This window comes from Amphiura filiformis, chromosome 3, assembly GCF_039555335.1.
Source record: "Amphiura filiformis chromosome 3, Afil_fr2py, whole genome shotgun sequence".
Lineage (NCBI taxonomy): Eukaryota > Metazoa > Echinodermata > Ophiuroidea > Amphilepidida > Amphiuridae > Amphiura > Amphiura filiformis.
Window position 1 is genome coordinate 7825429 of NC_092630.1, and position 16759 is coordinate 7842187.

At 38.0% G+C, this 16759-nt stretch overlaps 1 protein-coding gene across 1 annotated transcript; it reads left to right on the forward strand.

Annotated features, from left to right (window-relative positions):
* Window positions 1-6516: 6516 nt before the first annotated feature.
* LOC140147953 (oxaloacetate tautomerase FAHD1, mitochondrial-like) lies at window positions 6517-11556 on the forward strand. The gene is made up of 4 exons (XM_072169746.1): window positions 6517-6665; window positions 7403-7499; window positions 7744-7846; window positions 11075-11556. Exons 1-4 carry the CDS (start codon window positions 6589-6591, stop codon window positions 11452-11454), a joined length of 657 nt encoding a protein of 218 aa, XP_072025847.1. The 5' UTR covers window positions 6517-6588; the 3' UTR covers window positions 11455-11556.
* The last annotated feature ends 5203 nt before the right edge of the window (window positions 11557-16759 follow it).

Genomic DNA, 16759 nt, shown 5'->3' on the forward strand with positions numbered 1-16759 from the left:
TTAATTTTTTCACCCATTTGTTAAGTATGGTGTTTTTTGCATGTGAAGCCTCCGAAACAGGCTTTTTTTGGTATCAGTATATTTTTCAAACATTAACCATAATGTCTAAATTTTTTTAAATTTATGACATTCTGCACATATCAAGTACTAATTACAATGCAGATATCAGTATGAAACACACCAATTTAGATATGCATAGATGATGATTAATCTTATTGTTGTTTCGGAGGCTTCATTTGTTTCGGAGGCTTCAATTGTTAACGGAAAGTTTGTATTGGGTCCCATTTTCAAACGGTGATAAATATCTCCACGATTTAAAAACATGTGACTTGAGGATCTACTTTGCTACATTTTGATAAATAGATTGGATGAGCTCTTTTATTCATATTTGCACAAGCTTGCTGAACAGTTTGTTTCGGAGGCTTCAAAAAAGTTAACGGAAAAACGGCTCTTTGAAGTCAAGATTTTATAAAAATTTTAAAAGCTTGCAAATCTACTAATTTTTGTTACCCATTTCAAGTTAAGATAACAACTGTTATGAATCAAGAAGAAGTGAAGAAATAACCAAGAATTATGAACCAAAGCTACACTCACAAAGTTTGTTAACAATTGTTAACGGAAAATGAAGCCTCCAAACGACAAATATCGAAGTCCGGTTCTCAAAAATACAGGGCTGTTCACAATTAAATCTAATGTGGCAGTGTTTACTGAACATATGACTGTACTTTCAGGATAAGAAAAATTATCCATGAACTAACTGAAGAAAACACAGGGTTTTACAAAAATGTTACTGTTTTTATAGTTTTTCAAAATGGCAATATTAAGTACATTTCAGCCTGCTAAAACTGAACGCAGTAACTCCCAAAGCTGATTATGCTACCCAAGGTAGCTGCTAACTAGATGACTTATGTGGCCAAAAATCATGGAATTCTGTGGCTTTATTAGAACACTACGGATTAAAATGTTAAAAATCCAAAGTTACACCCTTTACCGTGAAAATGACCATATAGCATCTGTAAAAGGCATTAATTTTGCCCGTCCCAGGAGCAAACTGGCCGTCTGAAATGACGGCCAGACGGGTGGCTAGCTAAGACCCTGACCTCCGCACCGAGCTGTCCGACCGAAAAACGATAGCAAAGCACCCTAGCATCGAACGCGAACCTATCATGTGCAAAAGCTAGAGTTCTCGAGTAAACTGGCAGTGGCAGATGCTATAAATTGATAACATTAATTAACATGTTAACAATAATAAGTAGGTATCCCAGGCAAACCTTAGTTAACACATTTGCTAGTCAGCGAAATTCGCCGAGACCGGGGCCCAAACACAATGCATAGAAATTTGAATTTTTTTCGAGAATAGGCTGGTGAAGGAAACCTACATAAATATGTTTTCTATACTTCACTTGACCCAAATATATGATTTTTATGGGGATAATCAAGTCGCACATGGAATTTTAGAGGATTTTGATAGCAGTTCCATTAAAAAAGCTGCTATCGCCATGAGACTAAGATCTAGAAACACCCCTAAATGCCGTTTCGGGGAATTTTGCTAGCAGAATCTTTTTGATGAAAGTCAATCTTTGAGGGTACATGCCACAAAATAGCTTTCCATAGACTTTACGTGCAAAATAGGGGTCACGTTTTAGGCTATAAGTCGAGTTACGTCTTACATGTACTTTGAAATATATATTTCATATCATCTTAAGGGGGTACTACACCCATTGATTTTTTTTTTGCATTTTTTGCATTTTGTGAAGAAATTACAAAAAAATTGGACGAAAATGGTATGCAAAATGAAGGGCAAATCTTCTCGTTTTATTGGTGGCATCGGTATCAACGTAGCTTACATGCTTTTAAAAGTAGAAGCCAAAAGGTGGTACATCACTGATGATTTAAATTCACTTCATTTTGGAAAGCTTAATATCAACGGATTTCGTTAAAATTTTGGATATGTGTTGCTAACACGTTAGGGAAATAAAGTTGATATGTAAAATGGGAATAAGTGGTTCCTGATTTCTTTTATGACTTCATGAACTTGGTGCTCCACAACTATCAAAAAAGGAACTGGTTAAAATGCTTCTATTTTCAATGTTGAGCTATATTTTGTATTTTTAACTTGCGACATTATTTCACTGAAACTTAATTAAGCCATAGGTAACAGGTTACCACAACCATACTACAGCAATGTTGAAAAAAATTGTATTTCTTGTCACCTATACCACCATATTGGGTAGTTTTCCGTAAGCTTAGCTTTTGTGATTTTGGTAACTATTTTATATTTATTTGTGAAATCCAGGCCGCGACAAATCGCCTGTCCGATAGCCCGGGGCAATCAATTTTTTGTCGGGCAACTAAAACTCTGACGAGCTGTGCCCGATCGGGCAAGACTAAATTAAAACCAATTAAAGTTTGAAGATGCAAAACGGAGTATTTCTGTCAAACCTGGCATGTTCACAGAAGTAAAAAACAGTCAAAACCAAGTAGAAAACTTCTTGAAACGACCCTCAAATTTTTCTGATGCTAAATGTAGCACTCATAATCCATACCAGACATATATGCTAATGAAATGACGTTAGTGACGTATTGGTAGTAAACTATAGTTTAGCCAATTATAGAAACTGTTTCGTGCATATATAATGAGTTTTTATGACGTCAATGACATCAGCTGGCCATGTATTTGCATGTACATCGAGATTGAGACATGTTAGTGGTTGGCAAAATACGTAAATCACCGTGACTTTACTGACAAAATTTAGCATAAAATGCACATTTTTCCACAGGAAACAAACAGTATTGAATGCATATGAAATGTTTATTTTTATAGTGGTTTCATGAATACTCATTTATGTATCAACTTAACCGAGAAGGTATCGGCTTTCCGCAAGAATGAAACTGCCGAATTCGACGTGCTTACAATTCTCTGAGTTACATGCACTGCATGATGCGACTTTGCTGACAATTGTTGCCAGGGAATATGGGTAATTTTCGGGCAATTTCGGGCAACCAATTTTTGACTATTGCCTGCCCGATCGGGCAAGCTAAAAAATAAAATTTGTCGCGGCCTGGTGAAATCCATCTCAACTAAGCATTCTAAATTGTACTCACCATTTACATCCCAAGGTATATTAGTATATCCACCTTGCACTTCTCGATATATATCCAGTTAAAGACAGAATATCAAAATTATTCCTCATTATGATACATTTTGTATCACAGACTCTCACATGTGTATTCAAAATTGATGCTTAAATTTGACCTGAACCAATTGACCTATAACCTGACATACTGTGACCTAATAGCCTTTTCTTCTCCTAACAACACATCAATAACAACATCAATATCAAATTGACTAATGACTATGCATCTATTGTGTAAGTGTTTATTTAATTTATTCAGTGTTATATATTTTGCAAGCACCACTAGATTTTCTATGGAGAGTATAACAAAGGATTTAATGTATTCTATTCATGTACCCTACTTGAACATGTTGAAAAGAATAAATTATGGTTTGTTATGAAACACGCATCTGAGTTACCAGGATACGGTAAACAAAAAATATATAGGGCTAAAATGACTTACTATACAATGGTTTAAAAACACCTTTTTATTTATTTTTTAAATTTTTTTATTTCACATGATCCGTGCATATATCGCCTCGCTATAAATGAAAAAATATGTTTTTAGACCAATCAAACCAATATATGGGTGTAGTACGCCTTAATCAGAACAAAATTCTGCATAACATATCTGAAAATGACACCATATTTTAGGTCTACTTTTTGAGAAAAATAGCGCTATATAAAAGACCCGATTTTCCCTTGTTTACGTCCGACTGCTAACCGCGTTTTGACCTTGTGTGTTCATGCGCTCATCATCGTAAACATCACTCAAATTTCGCGTTTTCTGTTCAAATTAGTAGAGATCACATTCACAAGTTCTAGCAAAACACGATTTGCAACACTAAAATTGTCAATATTGTACCGATTTTGCACATTTTTTATGCAAAGTTGGGACTATAGTCGTGATAAACTTTTACCGGAAACCGCTTCACACGCGGTTTTAGTGGTATGCACCCTTGAAGAGGCTAAAACATCGTGTTTAGGTCTTGAAAATGATTTTGTTATCTTTTTCACTACATTTTGAATTACCGTAATTGTAAGAAATTTTGGGTTATTTTCTTTCATACTTTAGACAGGATGTCGATTTCAAGCACAAGCATGATAGCCGACAATTGCCATTTTTCGTCATTTTGATGCACATGAATGCACAATGGTTGCTGATTTGCTATTTTCATGAAGATATTAATTGATGTTAAGAGTAAACGTTCTTTAAACATCTTTTACAAGTGCATAACTTCAAAATTAAAACATTCTCAGTACCTGCAGAATATTTAAAAAGACAAGAAATGTCAATCAAGTAGGCCTACCCCCCCCCCCCTTCAGCGTCCCTTTTAACCCGTTTTGTGCAAAAACCAAATGTAATGATTGGCTATTTGAAATTAAATATTAATATAAATTAAACTTTGAATGTTATAACAATTTAAAATACTGGACAGTGGTATAAATAAAGCAAACTAGAAACTTAAATAACTTAAATCTAATATTTTATGTAATTTTATTAAAATTGAAGGCCAAAACTTGAGTTTAAATGACAAAAAAATTGGTTAAAAATAACAATGAAATTGAAAAACTTCTTTGTAATTTAAACACCAATAAAAATGTTTTCAATATTTTGAAACTCTTCTTTATTCATATCAAAAGGTTTCAAACTTCTACCAAAATCGAACTTTTATTAAATTGGAAATAAAAGCAGGCCTATTCGCTGCAAACGCACATACAGCGAAAAACCTGGCGGCGTCCATGAACGCAGCTTGTTGATGTCCCTCCTCTTTTCTTCGCGTGCATTTTAAATAGATAAAGACACGCTTGAAAAACGCATGGAATTGCTCCTTAAAGGGTACATGCCACAAAATAGCTTTCCATAGACTTTACGTGCAAAATAGGGGTCACGCTTTTAGGCTATAAGTCGAATTACGTCTTACTTTGAAATATATATTTGATATCATCTTAATCAGAACAAAATTCTGCATAACATATCTGAAAATGACACCATATTTTAGGTCTACTTTTTGAGAAAAATAGCGCTATATAAAAGACCCGATTTTCCCTTGTTTACGTCCGACTGCTAACCGCGTTTTGACCTCGTGTGTTCATGCGCTCATCATCGTAAACATCACTCAAATTTTCGCGTTTTCTGTTCAAATTAGTAGAGATCACATTCACAAGTTCTAGCAAAACACGATTTGCAACACTAAAATTGTTAATATTGTACCGATTTTGCACATTTTTTATGCAAAGTTGGGACTATAGTTGTGATAAACTTTTACCGGAAACCGCTTCACACGCGGATTTAGTGGCATGCACCCTTGACAAGATGCAGGGTTGCCAAACCCGCGATTTGGTAGCCCAATTGGGCGACTTTTGAAGATTTTTCCCGCGACTTTTGACAATTTCCTGACCCATAGAAACCAATGCTTAAGAAAAAAATTGGGCGACTTTTCAACTTTGGCTCCCGCAACTTTCGATAGTTTCCTGCCCCATAGAAACCAATGGTAAAGAGAAAAATTGGGCGACTTTTCGATTATTTGACCCGCGATTCGGGCTGAAATCTTTTGGCAACCCTGACAAGATGTAACTTTCAGACTTTGTTACGGAAAGTGCAGTGCTATGACAAAAATGTTTTCAGTTTTGGCTTTCTTTACTCAAGGGCTAGTTTAATTTGATATGTAAAATGATGCAGTTTGATGGCAAATTTGAATTAACCTACATGTAGCATACCTATAATAAGCAAGCTTACCTGTTGTGTTTTGAAAAACAACATCATGAACATCATCAACGTGTACTTTGGTGTACGGATGCATTTTCAGGGCATACAAACCAATAAACCAGCAATCTCTATCTAGGCACGCACAGAGAGTGTCCCTGATAATGGTCAATGCATCATTTTAAAGGCTACATATATGGTTGTATCAAATGTGCATGTATGATGTAAGCTTACCTTATTTTCATCATGTGCATCATATGCATGTCTCATGTCATGACACGACCTGTAAAGTGTTGGAGGTTAAAATCGTGTCATTTCTGAATGAGTCAAATTACCCTATGAGGCAACAGCGGAATCTGAGTAAACTACTTTCTTTATTTGACTAATTATTTACGCTACTGGCTCTGATAAACCTGATATTTCAAAAAACTGCTTTCTCCTTCAAAATCTATCGGCCATTTTTTCAATCAATTATTGTTTTCATCACGTGACAAGGACTAAAGTACATCTCCAAGCTCTAAACTCATACTAAATCGCTGAGCGACGAGCGATTTGTGTTTGACCAATGACAAAGCGCGCTTTTCCCAACACAACAAAAATTGCGCTACCTCATTGGATTAAAACCAATCGCATGTCGATCAGCTAAAGTAAAAATTTAGCTTCAGACATTGTCTGTCACATGGCATGGCACCAAGGTCAGGTTGCTTCCGATCAGCTGTTTCAGTGAAGGTCACAACATCATTGCATGCACATGTGAACACCATCATGTCTTCAGTGGCAAAGTCTGTAGCCCGGTTTGTAGAGTATGGAAAGAAGATTGTATGTGTAGGAAGAAACTATGCGTGAGTCTGTTTTACAATCAATTTTGGCACAACTCTATTCATGTAAATCATTAAATAGCTTTAAATGATCAGTGAAAAACTTAAGTAAGCTTAAAAAAAAACTCACCTGTCCTTGATTTTGAATTATAGCTTGACCTGAATCCAGTGCAGTGGTGGTGGTGCCAGGAATATTTTTCGGGGTGGGCCGTTGGGGATTGATTTTCTTTTGAGGGTGGGGGCCAGGGGCGGATCCAGGAATTTTCAACTGTCTGGGGGACACTGAGCCACATCCACCACGTCCGCTTGGCACCCATACAAAATCAGGGGCTGCTCTGCAAAAATTAGGGGGTGCCCCCCCTAAATCCGCCTCTGTAGGCAGAATCATCCAATTTTGTGCAAAATTGCCGCAAAAATGGAAATTTGTGTAATGTTGAGTTTTTACTGGGGTGGGCAAACTGGGGGGCAAGACTCAGTCAGAGTTCTGATTTGTGGGCATTCCCCCTCCCCCAGCCCAGCACCGCCACTGTCTGAACCCTTGACAGGCTCCTGGACTTTGTCGGCCTGACCACCCACTTGCTACATGTACACCCCCGTTGTCTAGGTGTGGGCATATAGGCCTATAGCAAAGCAAGTTGTATTTAGCCCTCAATTGCACAGATCTTTGAAATGATCTGGCCCGAAACCCGCAAATATAATAACTGAGAACTCCTGTTTTAAACCTAAATATCCTATTACTTTGTTGCTTTTCTATTTTACAGTGAGCATGCAGCAGAACTTGGCAATGTAGTACCAAGTGAACCCATGCTATTCCTCAAACCTACATCATCCTATCTACTACAGGGAAACCCTATCAAGGTAAGGAGGAGATGTGCAATAATTATGAGCCCACGGAGGGGGGTGGAGGGGCGGGGGGAGGTAAAATTTTCCAATGGTGTGCCAAAAATTGCTTGCCCTCCCCTCTTGGCCTGCCAAAAATCTCCCCCACCTTTGCACATGTCAATTTTTTGGAATCAACTTACATTAGCCTAATAATTGCTACTATTCATACATTCTGTGACTTGCATTAGTCTTCAGTTATTCATTTTTTTTTACCTTGCAGTTTCCTCCTGGTTGTAAAGAACTCCATTATGAGGTTGAACTTGGTGTAGTCATAGGCAAAGGTGGATCCGATATCCCAGAGTCAGCTGTCATGGAACATATAGGTATGTCCATTGTCCCCGGTCCCCGCACTCCGTGCATCCGCGGGTATTCATGCTCGTCGAAAATTTCGCGAAATAAGGGGTGTTTTCAGATGAAGAAACGCGATTCGCGAAACACCCAAAAAAGGGGTGTTTTTTCAAACCACGTGTTCGCGAAATTGAAAAAAAAGGGTATTTTCACCGAGCAGACTACGCGTTTTTGCCATAAAAGGGCATATTAGAAATATCGTTCGTGTTTTAGCGAAAATAGGGGTATTTTCGAAGGGCAAATAATTCGTGAAATCGCTAAAAAAGGGGTGATTTTCCCCTAAAAACTTCGCGAAATGAGATGCAAAAGGGGGTGTTTTTAAAGTTCACCGACAAGCATGAATACCCGCGGATGCACGGAGTGCGGGGACCGGGCCATTGTCACCTGACTTCAAATTATAAACTTGCAGCACATGAAACTTCTTTTATTATGATGGTGGCACATTTAAGCCTCCAGCATACTTTCCTGCCGCTTGCCGCTGCGGCAAGCGGCAGGGCGTTTCAACCAATGACAAGCCTTGATTGTGTCCGTTTGTCTGCAATACGCGTGCGCCACGCCGCTCAGCGGCAAGCGGCAGGGTAGTATGAAACCAGCATTAGGGTATTATGACTGGTGGGGTTACACCCCGGCCCCCGCACTCCGTGCATCCGCGGGTATCTATGCTCGTCGAACATTTCGCGAAATAAGGGGTGTTTTTAGATGAAGAAACGCGATTCGCGAAACACACAAAAAAGAGGTGTTTTTTTTTTCAAACCACATGTTCGCGAAAGTGGAAAAAAGGGTATTTTCATCGAGCAGCCTACGCATTTCTGCTGCGTTTTAGCGAAAATAGGGGTATTGTCGAAGGGCAAATAATTCGCGAAATCGCTAAAAAAGGGTGTTTTCCCCTTAAAACTTCGCGAAATGAGATGCAAAAGGGGTGTTTTAAAGTTCACCGACGAGCATGAATACCCGCGGATGCACGGAATGCGGGGGCCGGGGGTTACACTCAACTTCAGACTTGCAGCCACGGGAGTGCAAAAAAAAAAAAAAAAAAAGTCCACTTTTCAGGGACATAATGTAACAACTAGGGTGGGGGTACTCAGTACAAATGAACATGCACATACAGGGATGCAGGCCCGTACGCAGGATTTCATTTGGGGGTGCTGATTTTGAAAAAGGGGGGGGGGGGAATTTGGTGTAAAGTGGACTTTCTTCCCAAAATTTGGACCTTTTTTGTCCAAAAAGCATAAAAAACCTGATTTTTTTCATCGCTACGCTCGCAAAATTCTGAAATTTTGGGACTTTTTGTATACTTTCCAAATTTGGGGCCTGTACACCATCCGCGATAATAAAAACGCGTAAAAAGGGTGGTTTTTCATGGATTGGCACGATACACACGTATCGTGTTTAAGGTGTGAAAAACATGAAAAATTGGAAAAAAGGTAGCAAAATTGCAATTGCTAATACGTGGAAATGAAATTTAGGGTATGAAATTTGATGCAAGGAATAAAATCCCTGTTTAGGGTGTACTTTACAGGCGCGTTTTAGCCCAGGGTTAAATCCTTGTTCAGGGTGCTTTTCAAAAGTTGATTATCGCGGATGGTGTACAGGCCACAATGGGAGTGACCCCCCGGTTGCACCCGTGCGTGACGGGCCTGCAGGGATGTGCTACAAACATGGGTAGCATTTTTGGCCTTTTGGTATATCAATGACCCCCCTTTTCTAGGACAATTTCGGTATATGGATGGGGCCTTTTTTCAAAAATTTCTCAATATTTTCAGAATATGGCCCAATTTTGTCCCACTGGAGCCAAATTTTTTGAAAAGTTGTAAAAATTAAGACAATTTGTGTTCAATATCAATGGGTCCAAATTTCTTGAAATTTGGTATATTGATGGGTGCACTGTTAAATTCTCCGTGGCACACCCCTACCAAAACCAAACTTGAGTACCCCCCTTGGATGTAACAAGAGCACCAAATGACCTTTTTTTTTAATTTCCGAAATCAAGTACACAATGATCCACCTTTTTCCTATGTGTTCTTCTCAAGAAATAATGGGATTTCTCAAATCCCTGCTGAAATCAATCATCCAGTTTCTTCCAATTGCTTGGTTAAAATTCCCAAGGTGGCCAAATTCATTGTCTTTTTGCAGTTTGATATTTATTTATGTATTTTCACATGACATGGCCCCCTTTGGGCAATCTTGTACCCAATGACCCCCATTTTACAGTTTTACCCCAATGGCCCAAGTTTCAGACCAAATGACCCCATATTTTTATGCCTCCACCGCGAGGCATACTGTTTTTGCAATGTCCGTCCTTCCGTGCTTCCGTCCGGATGCTATATCTCGGGCATGGATGGGCGGATTGACTTCAGATTTTCAGGATAGGTGGGTCATGGTCAAAAACTCTGGCTACTTTTTTTTGGGTGAGATTCGAGGTACAAGGTCATTTGAGGTCGGGGGCCCATTTTCCTTATTTACCTCTTTTCTCGGAGACTAGGGTTCGCACGTTCCTCAAACTTGGTGGATGGGTGCATCTTGACCCCAGGCAGAACAAGTTTGTATTGGTTAGTGGGTCAACGTCACCTGAGGTCATGCAGGGGTCATTTGAGGTCAAATTAGCAAAATCATATAGCTATGAAACTTGGTAGGTACAGTCAACATTTAGAGCCAAATTTTTGGAAGGTCATTTTGGGGTCATCTGGGGTCACCCAGGGGTCATCTGAGGTCAAATTAGTAAAACTGTCATATGGGCATGAAACTTGGTGGGTACAGTCAACATTTAGAGCCAAATTTTTTGAAGGTCATTTTGGGGTCATCCAGGGGTCATCTGAGGTCAAATTAGTAAAAACTGTTGGATAGGCATGAAACTTGGTGGGTACAGTCACTTGTGAGTGCCACATCGCTTCCTTTGGTGGAGGCATCACGGTCGACGCTGTGCGTCGAAAACCGCGACATCCGAGAACCGCGGTCCATCTAGTTTAATATTGTACATTATATTTTACCTGAAAGGCCCCTACTTTTTATAAAGTGGCCAAGGCACATCCGTGCCACTTCAGATAGGAAGTGCCCCCAGCATAAGGCTTCTTTGATATTGGGCAAAGTTTACTCTGATAACAACTGTTGTATCTTTAGGCAGCAAGTATCTTGATTCATTTTAGAAATGCAGAAAACATTGTTTTTCATAATCAAGTTTGCTTCGATTTCTTTTATCAATCCAGGAGGATATGCATTAGCCTTAGATATGACCGCTAGAGACCTTCAGGATGCAGCAAAAAAGAAAGGCCATCCGTGGAGCAAAGCCAAAGGATTCAACACAGCTTGTCCGATCAGCACTTTCGTCTCAAAAGACTCGGTTTCAGATCCCCAAAATATATCTCTGTGGTGTAAAGTTAACGGCGAAACCAAACAAGATGGGAACACAAAAGATATGATATTTAAAATCCCAACATTGATTAGTTATATCAGCAAGTATTTTACACTGGAAGAGGGTGACTTGGTTCTGACGGGCACGCCTAGTGGTGTTGGACCTGTAGTTTCTGGGGACGTTCTGACTGCAGGGTTAGGAGATCTTGTAGAGATGAGTTTTACTGTGAAATGATTTTTCCATGGATATAACAATTTACCTCATTGATTTAAAAAAAGATGGATTTGAATTGTCCATTTTTTAATCTGAAAATATATCAATGATTGATTACATTGTACAATTCGTCGGCTGTATTCCATAGTGGCGTATAGTGATTTTTGGTCATTTTTTTGAAAATTGGCACATATGTTTTTAATGATGTTCTCTTTCATTTTTTCTAAGTCTCATCAGTCATAATTAGCTAATTAATTAGTAATTAATTAATTAAATGTGGCGTATAGTTACAAAGTGACATTTTTTGTATTCCATAGTGGCGTATCGACCATACGCCACTTTTTATACACATTGTATAATTATGAAATATCGGCAAAAATGAAATACATCGTATGTCATAGTGGCGTACGCGATCGGACCTATACGCCACTATGGAATACTGAACGACGAAAAAGTAACGCCATAGGGATTATCTGGCGACGAGGTGGCGTCACGGTTAATGTTAGGTTAGGGTATTGCGTTTTGTTTGTTTTCCATAGTGACGCGTAGTTTTATTTTCAGTTTGCCAGCAATAGTATGTATTTATTTCTTTTGAAAAATATATAACAATAAAATCTATTTAGTTTACTACAGAAATTTCACATCATTTACAAAATATAATGAATGTCTGATTTACACAACTCGATTTTAAATTGGCATTTCTTCAAACCCGATTTTCTCGAAAAGTTGTTTATTCAGCGGCGCCCACTATACGCCACTATGGAATACGGACTGACTTAATTGTAATTATTTGAAATTCATACGGACAACTCAGACTCGGAGATTTATGTAATCATGTGTAAGCAAAACTTATAGTTGGATTTTGCTATGAAAAAGGATATAAAACAAAGCACAATTTTACTGGTAATTATCCCCTTGGCCAATTGCACTCCCAGCTTGCCAGACCGCTGTTATGTTATACCACAGTGGATAAACCTAACTGATTGAAAACGTTATGAATGTTATTATAGAACCTGTTCGCACACTTTTCACACCTCTATCAATATGGGATCAGCTGGAGATAATTGGAGGTATTAGGAATTTTGGTTTTCTTCCTTTTTCGTAGGGAAACTGGACTATACATTTATAGAATGTAAAGGAGCTGTTTTTGTTTTAAAATAGTTCCAACATAGTGCCTAACAGCCCCAAGGGACCTTTTAAAACTTGACTGATTTTTTAATGTTTTTATGACTATGTATATCACTTCAGATATTTTAAACATTTGCTAACACAAAACTGTCAATGCCTTGGATTGTCATCGGGGATTTATGTTCTCATGTCATTATAATGTACAAAGGTTCATGTCATATATATTCTTGGGACATTTTGCATTATAAAGATTTTGTGTTACATGTAGAAAAGTAAACAACAAGTACATTTTTAAACAAATTCACAAACAATAAGACTCCAAAATTAATGTTTCTGTTTTTGTACTTTATCATGACTGTGTCCTTTATTCTTATGGATCTTTACACATATAAATCCATACAGATGGTTTTCTTACAAAGCAAATAAATCAATTTAGTCTTATATCATGTATATCTGATAACATGTAGAAGGTCAAACTGGTTAAAAGTTGGCGATAAATGATAGAATGTTTGAACAAAAAATGAAATTATTAATAATAATAAATCATTTTGAGACTTTCCATTTCTGCATCAATTACAGAATATAAAATAAATACAGTTCAAGGTCAACTTCCTAAAGAAGAAATCAAGTTTCTTCACCCTGGGTTCATAATCATATTCAAAAGTGAAAAAAAAATGTCTGCAAGAATTCTCTCAGAATTATGCTGCAAGTTCAAAAGCTATTCCAGTTTAAATCCATACACCCCTTTTAGAAGATATGACCTTATATTTCACACAGGAAGAGTGAATTTCAAATGGGGTTTCCTGAATGAGTGACTCCATCTGAAATCTACACCACCTGTGTGGGAGATTAAGGTCATGTCTTTCATAGTGGATGTTTGGATTTCAACGGAATAACTAAATTTAACCATTTCTCCACAGATTTCTTGTATGTCCTTTTCCTACTGAACTGATTTGTTTCTTCTTCAACAAATGAGAAAAGTATGATTTTAAAATTGGTCATGAGCCATCATAATTGAAAGGTTGGCAAAAACCTGCCTAGAATATTCATGAACATTTTCCAAATTTGAGCACATTTTTGGTGTCTTGTGCCCAAATCATTGGATCCCAATTAATATGGCTACTTTGTGAAAAGTTACATGTACATTACTAATCTTAAAAATACAGACTTAATGAAGACACTTGTCGTATACATGTAGTATAGTGCAGACTATCACCGGTGTTACCGAATCTCTTCAATACATTTGACCTTTTTTTTTTTTTATTTACACAATAGAAGGGCGCTGTCCAGCTACCCAAACTGTTCATGCCCTCATATTGGGTCCACTATTCTTCAAATAGAGCTAATGACATGAATGGCCTGCCAAGCCACAGCAGAAGGTCCTCAATTGGCTTATCATGGCATAAGCTGTAAAACAACTTTGAATTATTCAAGAAAATTTTTGACTGTCTTGACTTTCAGAAGTAACCAATGAAATGCCTTAATTCGCTGAATTCAATACATTTCTGCAAGAATGTTGCACTTCAGCAATTCACACAAAAATGGGTCCCTCAAAAAGATGTTTATGGGTATGGTACATAGTTTGAGATGTCTTTCAGACAGCTCTTCTACAAAGCCACTAGGATCCACAACACAGTTCCTTAACCCCAAAACATTTGCACATTCATTGAATGACCTTTGAAAATTTGGGTACAAAAACTCATACTCTGTAACTTGAGGTCATATTTTGCACTATGATTGTTTAATTGAGGTTGTTGAACAATGCCATTGGGATGAGACCATAGTGAGACTTGCTGCTGTAAGTACCATTATAATACATGCACGCTACTCATCGTTACACCACTTTTGATGGGGTCACATGTACTTTCATACACCTTTGGTTGGGATCGTACAGAAGGGACATCATTTCTTATAAAAGTATCAAATAGTTCTCACTCAGGGAATGACCAGGTTTGAAAGATTGTTAGTTAAAGGTGTGTGACCCGATTCAGTCTCATCAACAGACCACTCACCTTTAAATAATAAAACGGCATCTATATACTCCACTATACTTTGTCATGTCCATATAATTATTACACAAGATAAAAGGCCTGCACCCAAATCTCTACCAACCGAGATCAAGGCCATGTACTTGACAAACAGCACCCTCATCAGACCAGAATTCAAAAGGTCAGAGGAACCAAAACATCTGGCAATCTTCAGTGAGCCAAAACATCAAGGTATTTACACAATTTTTGTGCAGAAAACTTGTTCAACCTGTTACCAATTTTAAAATACACAAAAGTAGTGAGTACCAACTTGTACTAAGAAATTACATACATAAGAGCCTAAATGACATTTACTTCTCTATTACTGAAGTTCCTGTGCAGAATTTGTTCCCAACATTACACAGTAATTGAAGTGGCATGTACCACGCCCAATTTCAGCTTACATCGTTTCCAGCAAGCAAATTCGCATGAATCAAAGTGGACTCCCAACACGTTCAGAAAGCACAGATTGGGTGAGAACTGATTATCAAAGATTCTCACAAACCACCCCTGCATACAGGTGCAATAGGATTATATATCTCCCATATCAAATACCACCGGCAACATCTTGCTTGGCAGGAATGATAGCAAAGTATTCATCAAAAGTGCTCATTTTTGCACTATTTAATTTCATCGCACCTTTAAAATCGCTCGTTTTTAAATTCCCCATTTCCAAATTTAGTTTCCTACATAGAACCTCTATGCTAAATATACATTTGTCCACAAGCTTAGACGAGTGCCAAATTTGGCTATTCCAGTTGAAATCCATACATCCCCTGTGGAAGACATGACTTTAATCAAGAAAGTGTGAATTTCAAATTGGGTTGCCAGAATGGGCAATTCCATTTGGAATGTCCACCCCGTGTGGGAGATTAAGGCCATGTATTCCATAGAGGGTGTATGGATTTCAACAAAGAGTAGCCCACTGAGTGAAGCACAAATATAATGCACTTCTACAGTATTTGTCATGCCAGCATCACGAGAAGTTGGCACAGCAAATTTGAGCAATATCATTGATATGTTCACTAGCATTTTGGTCTCAAATTCTTTAATCTGCCTGTTTGTCCAAATGTAGCATAGACATGAAACAGGGGGGGGGGGGGTCCATAACCACCACCCACAATCTTTCAAAAAGGGATGGGGGAAGTGTCTTGAAAAGACTGTTGAAAGTTAATGGGAATTGGAAGTTTGTGCCTTGCATTATACAAAGCAGCAAATTAATTAAAAAGAGAGAAAGAGTACCATATTCCCAGGCTTCTATATTTGAATGAACACAGCAGAACACGTTTGTATATATGGGCAGAGCATATTAGAAATACCGGCCAATCGGAGCGAGTTGGTTACACTTCCGCGGGAGTATATACGTTTGCCCTGATAATGCAGGCTTTCATCTCGCTATGTTCTTTCAAATAAATGTTTTGATACAGAGGGATTAAGGATAGATTTTACAGATGGTCACCAGAATTAAGGTTAGAATTACAATATTTTGGTGTGGAGATTAGTATAAGGTAGCAGTTCAAATTAAGATAGCCCCCTCCCATCTGACAATTGCTCCTTTATTTCATACATTTCACAAACAGGCAATACCATTTTTCAATTCACAGTTACCCCGGGCTAGTGTGACTGTATAAATAATCATGTATTGTAGACTGGCCATAATTTCAAAATAAATTAACAGTACCGTCAAAAAGTGTCTGAACCTTTTGACACATTTGAGCAGGTTGTGAAATCAGCCTTTGATTTCACATTTTCATTTGGACTCAATTGAGTTGACATAAAAAGTACTAATCTGTCATGTCCATCAAAAGTGTTGCCACAACTTGGCTATTCCTTGCTATTTCACAACCTCCCTCTGAACACTGGATTGAAAGATTGCTATTGTAGGGGATGGGAAAGTTAACAGAATTTGAAAACAGTAGCCCAGCTAATCCGTTCATGAAAAAAATTCCAACCTGTTAAAAATAAAAATACTGCTACCCCCCCCCCCCACCCTGTAATTTCCCTATACACTCAAATACAAAGTTTCACTCCAGGACTGGGGAGTAAGCTTGACAGATGGATTAAAAGTCTGGATGCAGAGATGCCACTTGGTGTTGTCAAAATGTCCTGAAAATGCACCTTCCTCTATTTGCACAGAAAGGGTAGAGGATTTCTCGAAATCGGTTCATTTT

Coding starts and splice junctions, on each gene's coding strand:
- LOC140147953 (XM_072169746.1), top strand. CDS start 6,589: ATGTCTTCAGTGGCAAAGTCTGTAGCCCGGTTTGTAGAGTATGGAAAG. Junction 6,666..7,402: donor TGTGTAGGAAGAAACTATGC/GTGAGTCTGTTT, acceptor TCTATTTTACAG/TGAGCATGCAGCAGAACTTG. Junction 7,500..7,743: donor TACAGGGAAACCCTATCAAG/GTAAGGAGGAGA, acceptor TTTACCTTGCAG/TTTCCTCCTGGTTGTAAAGA.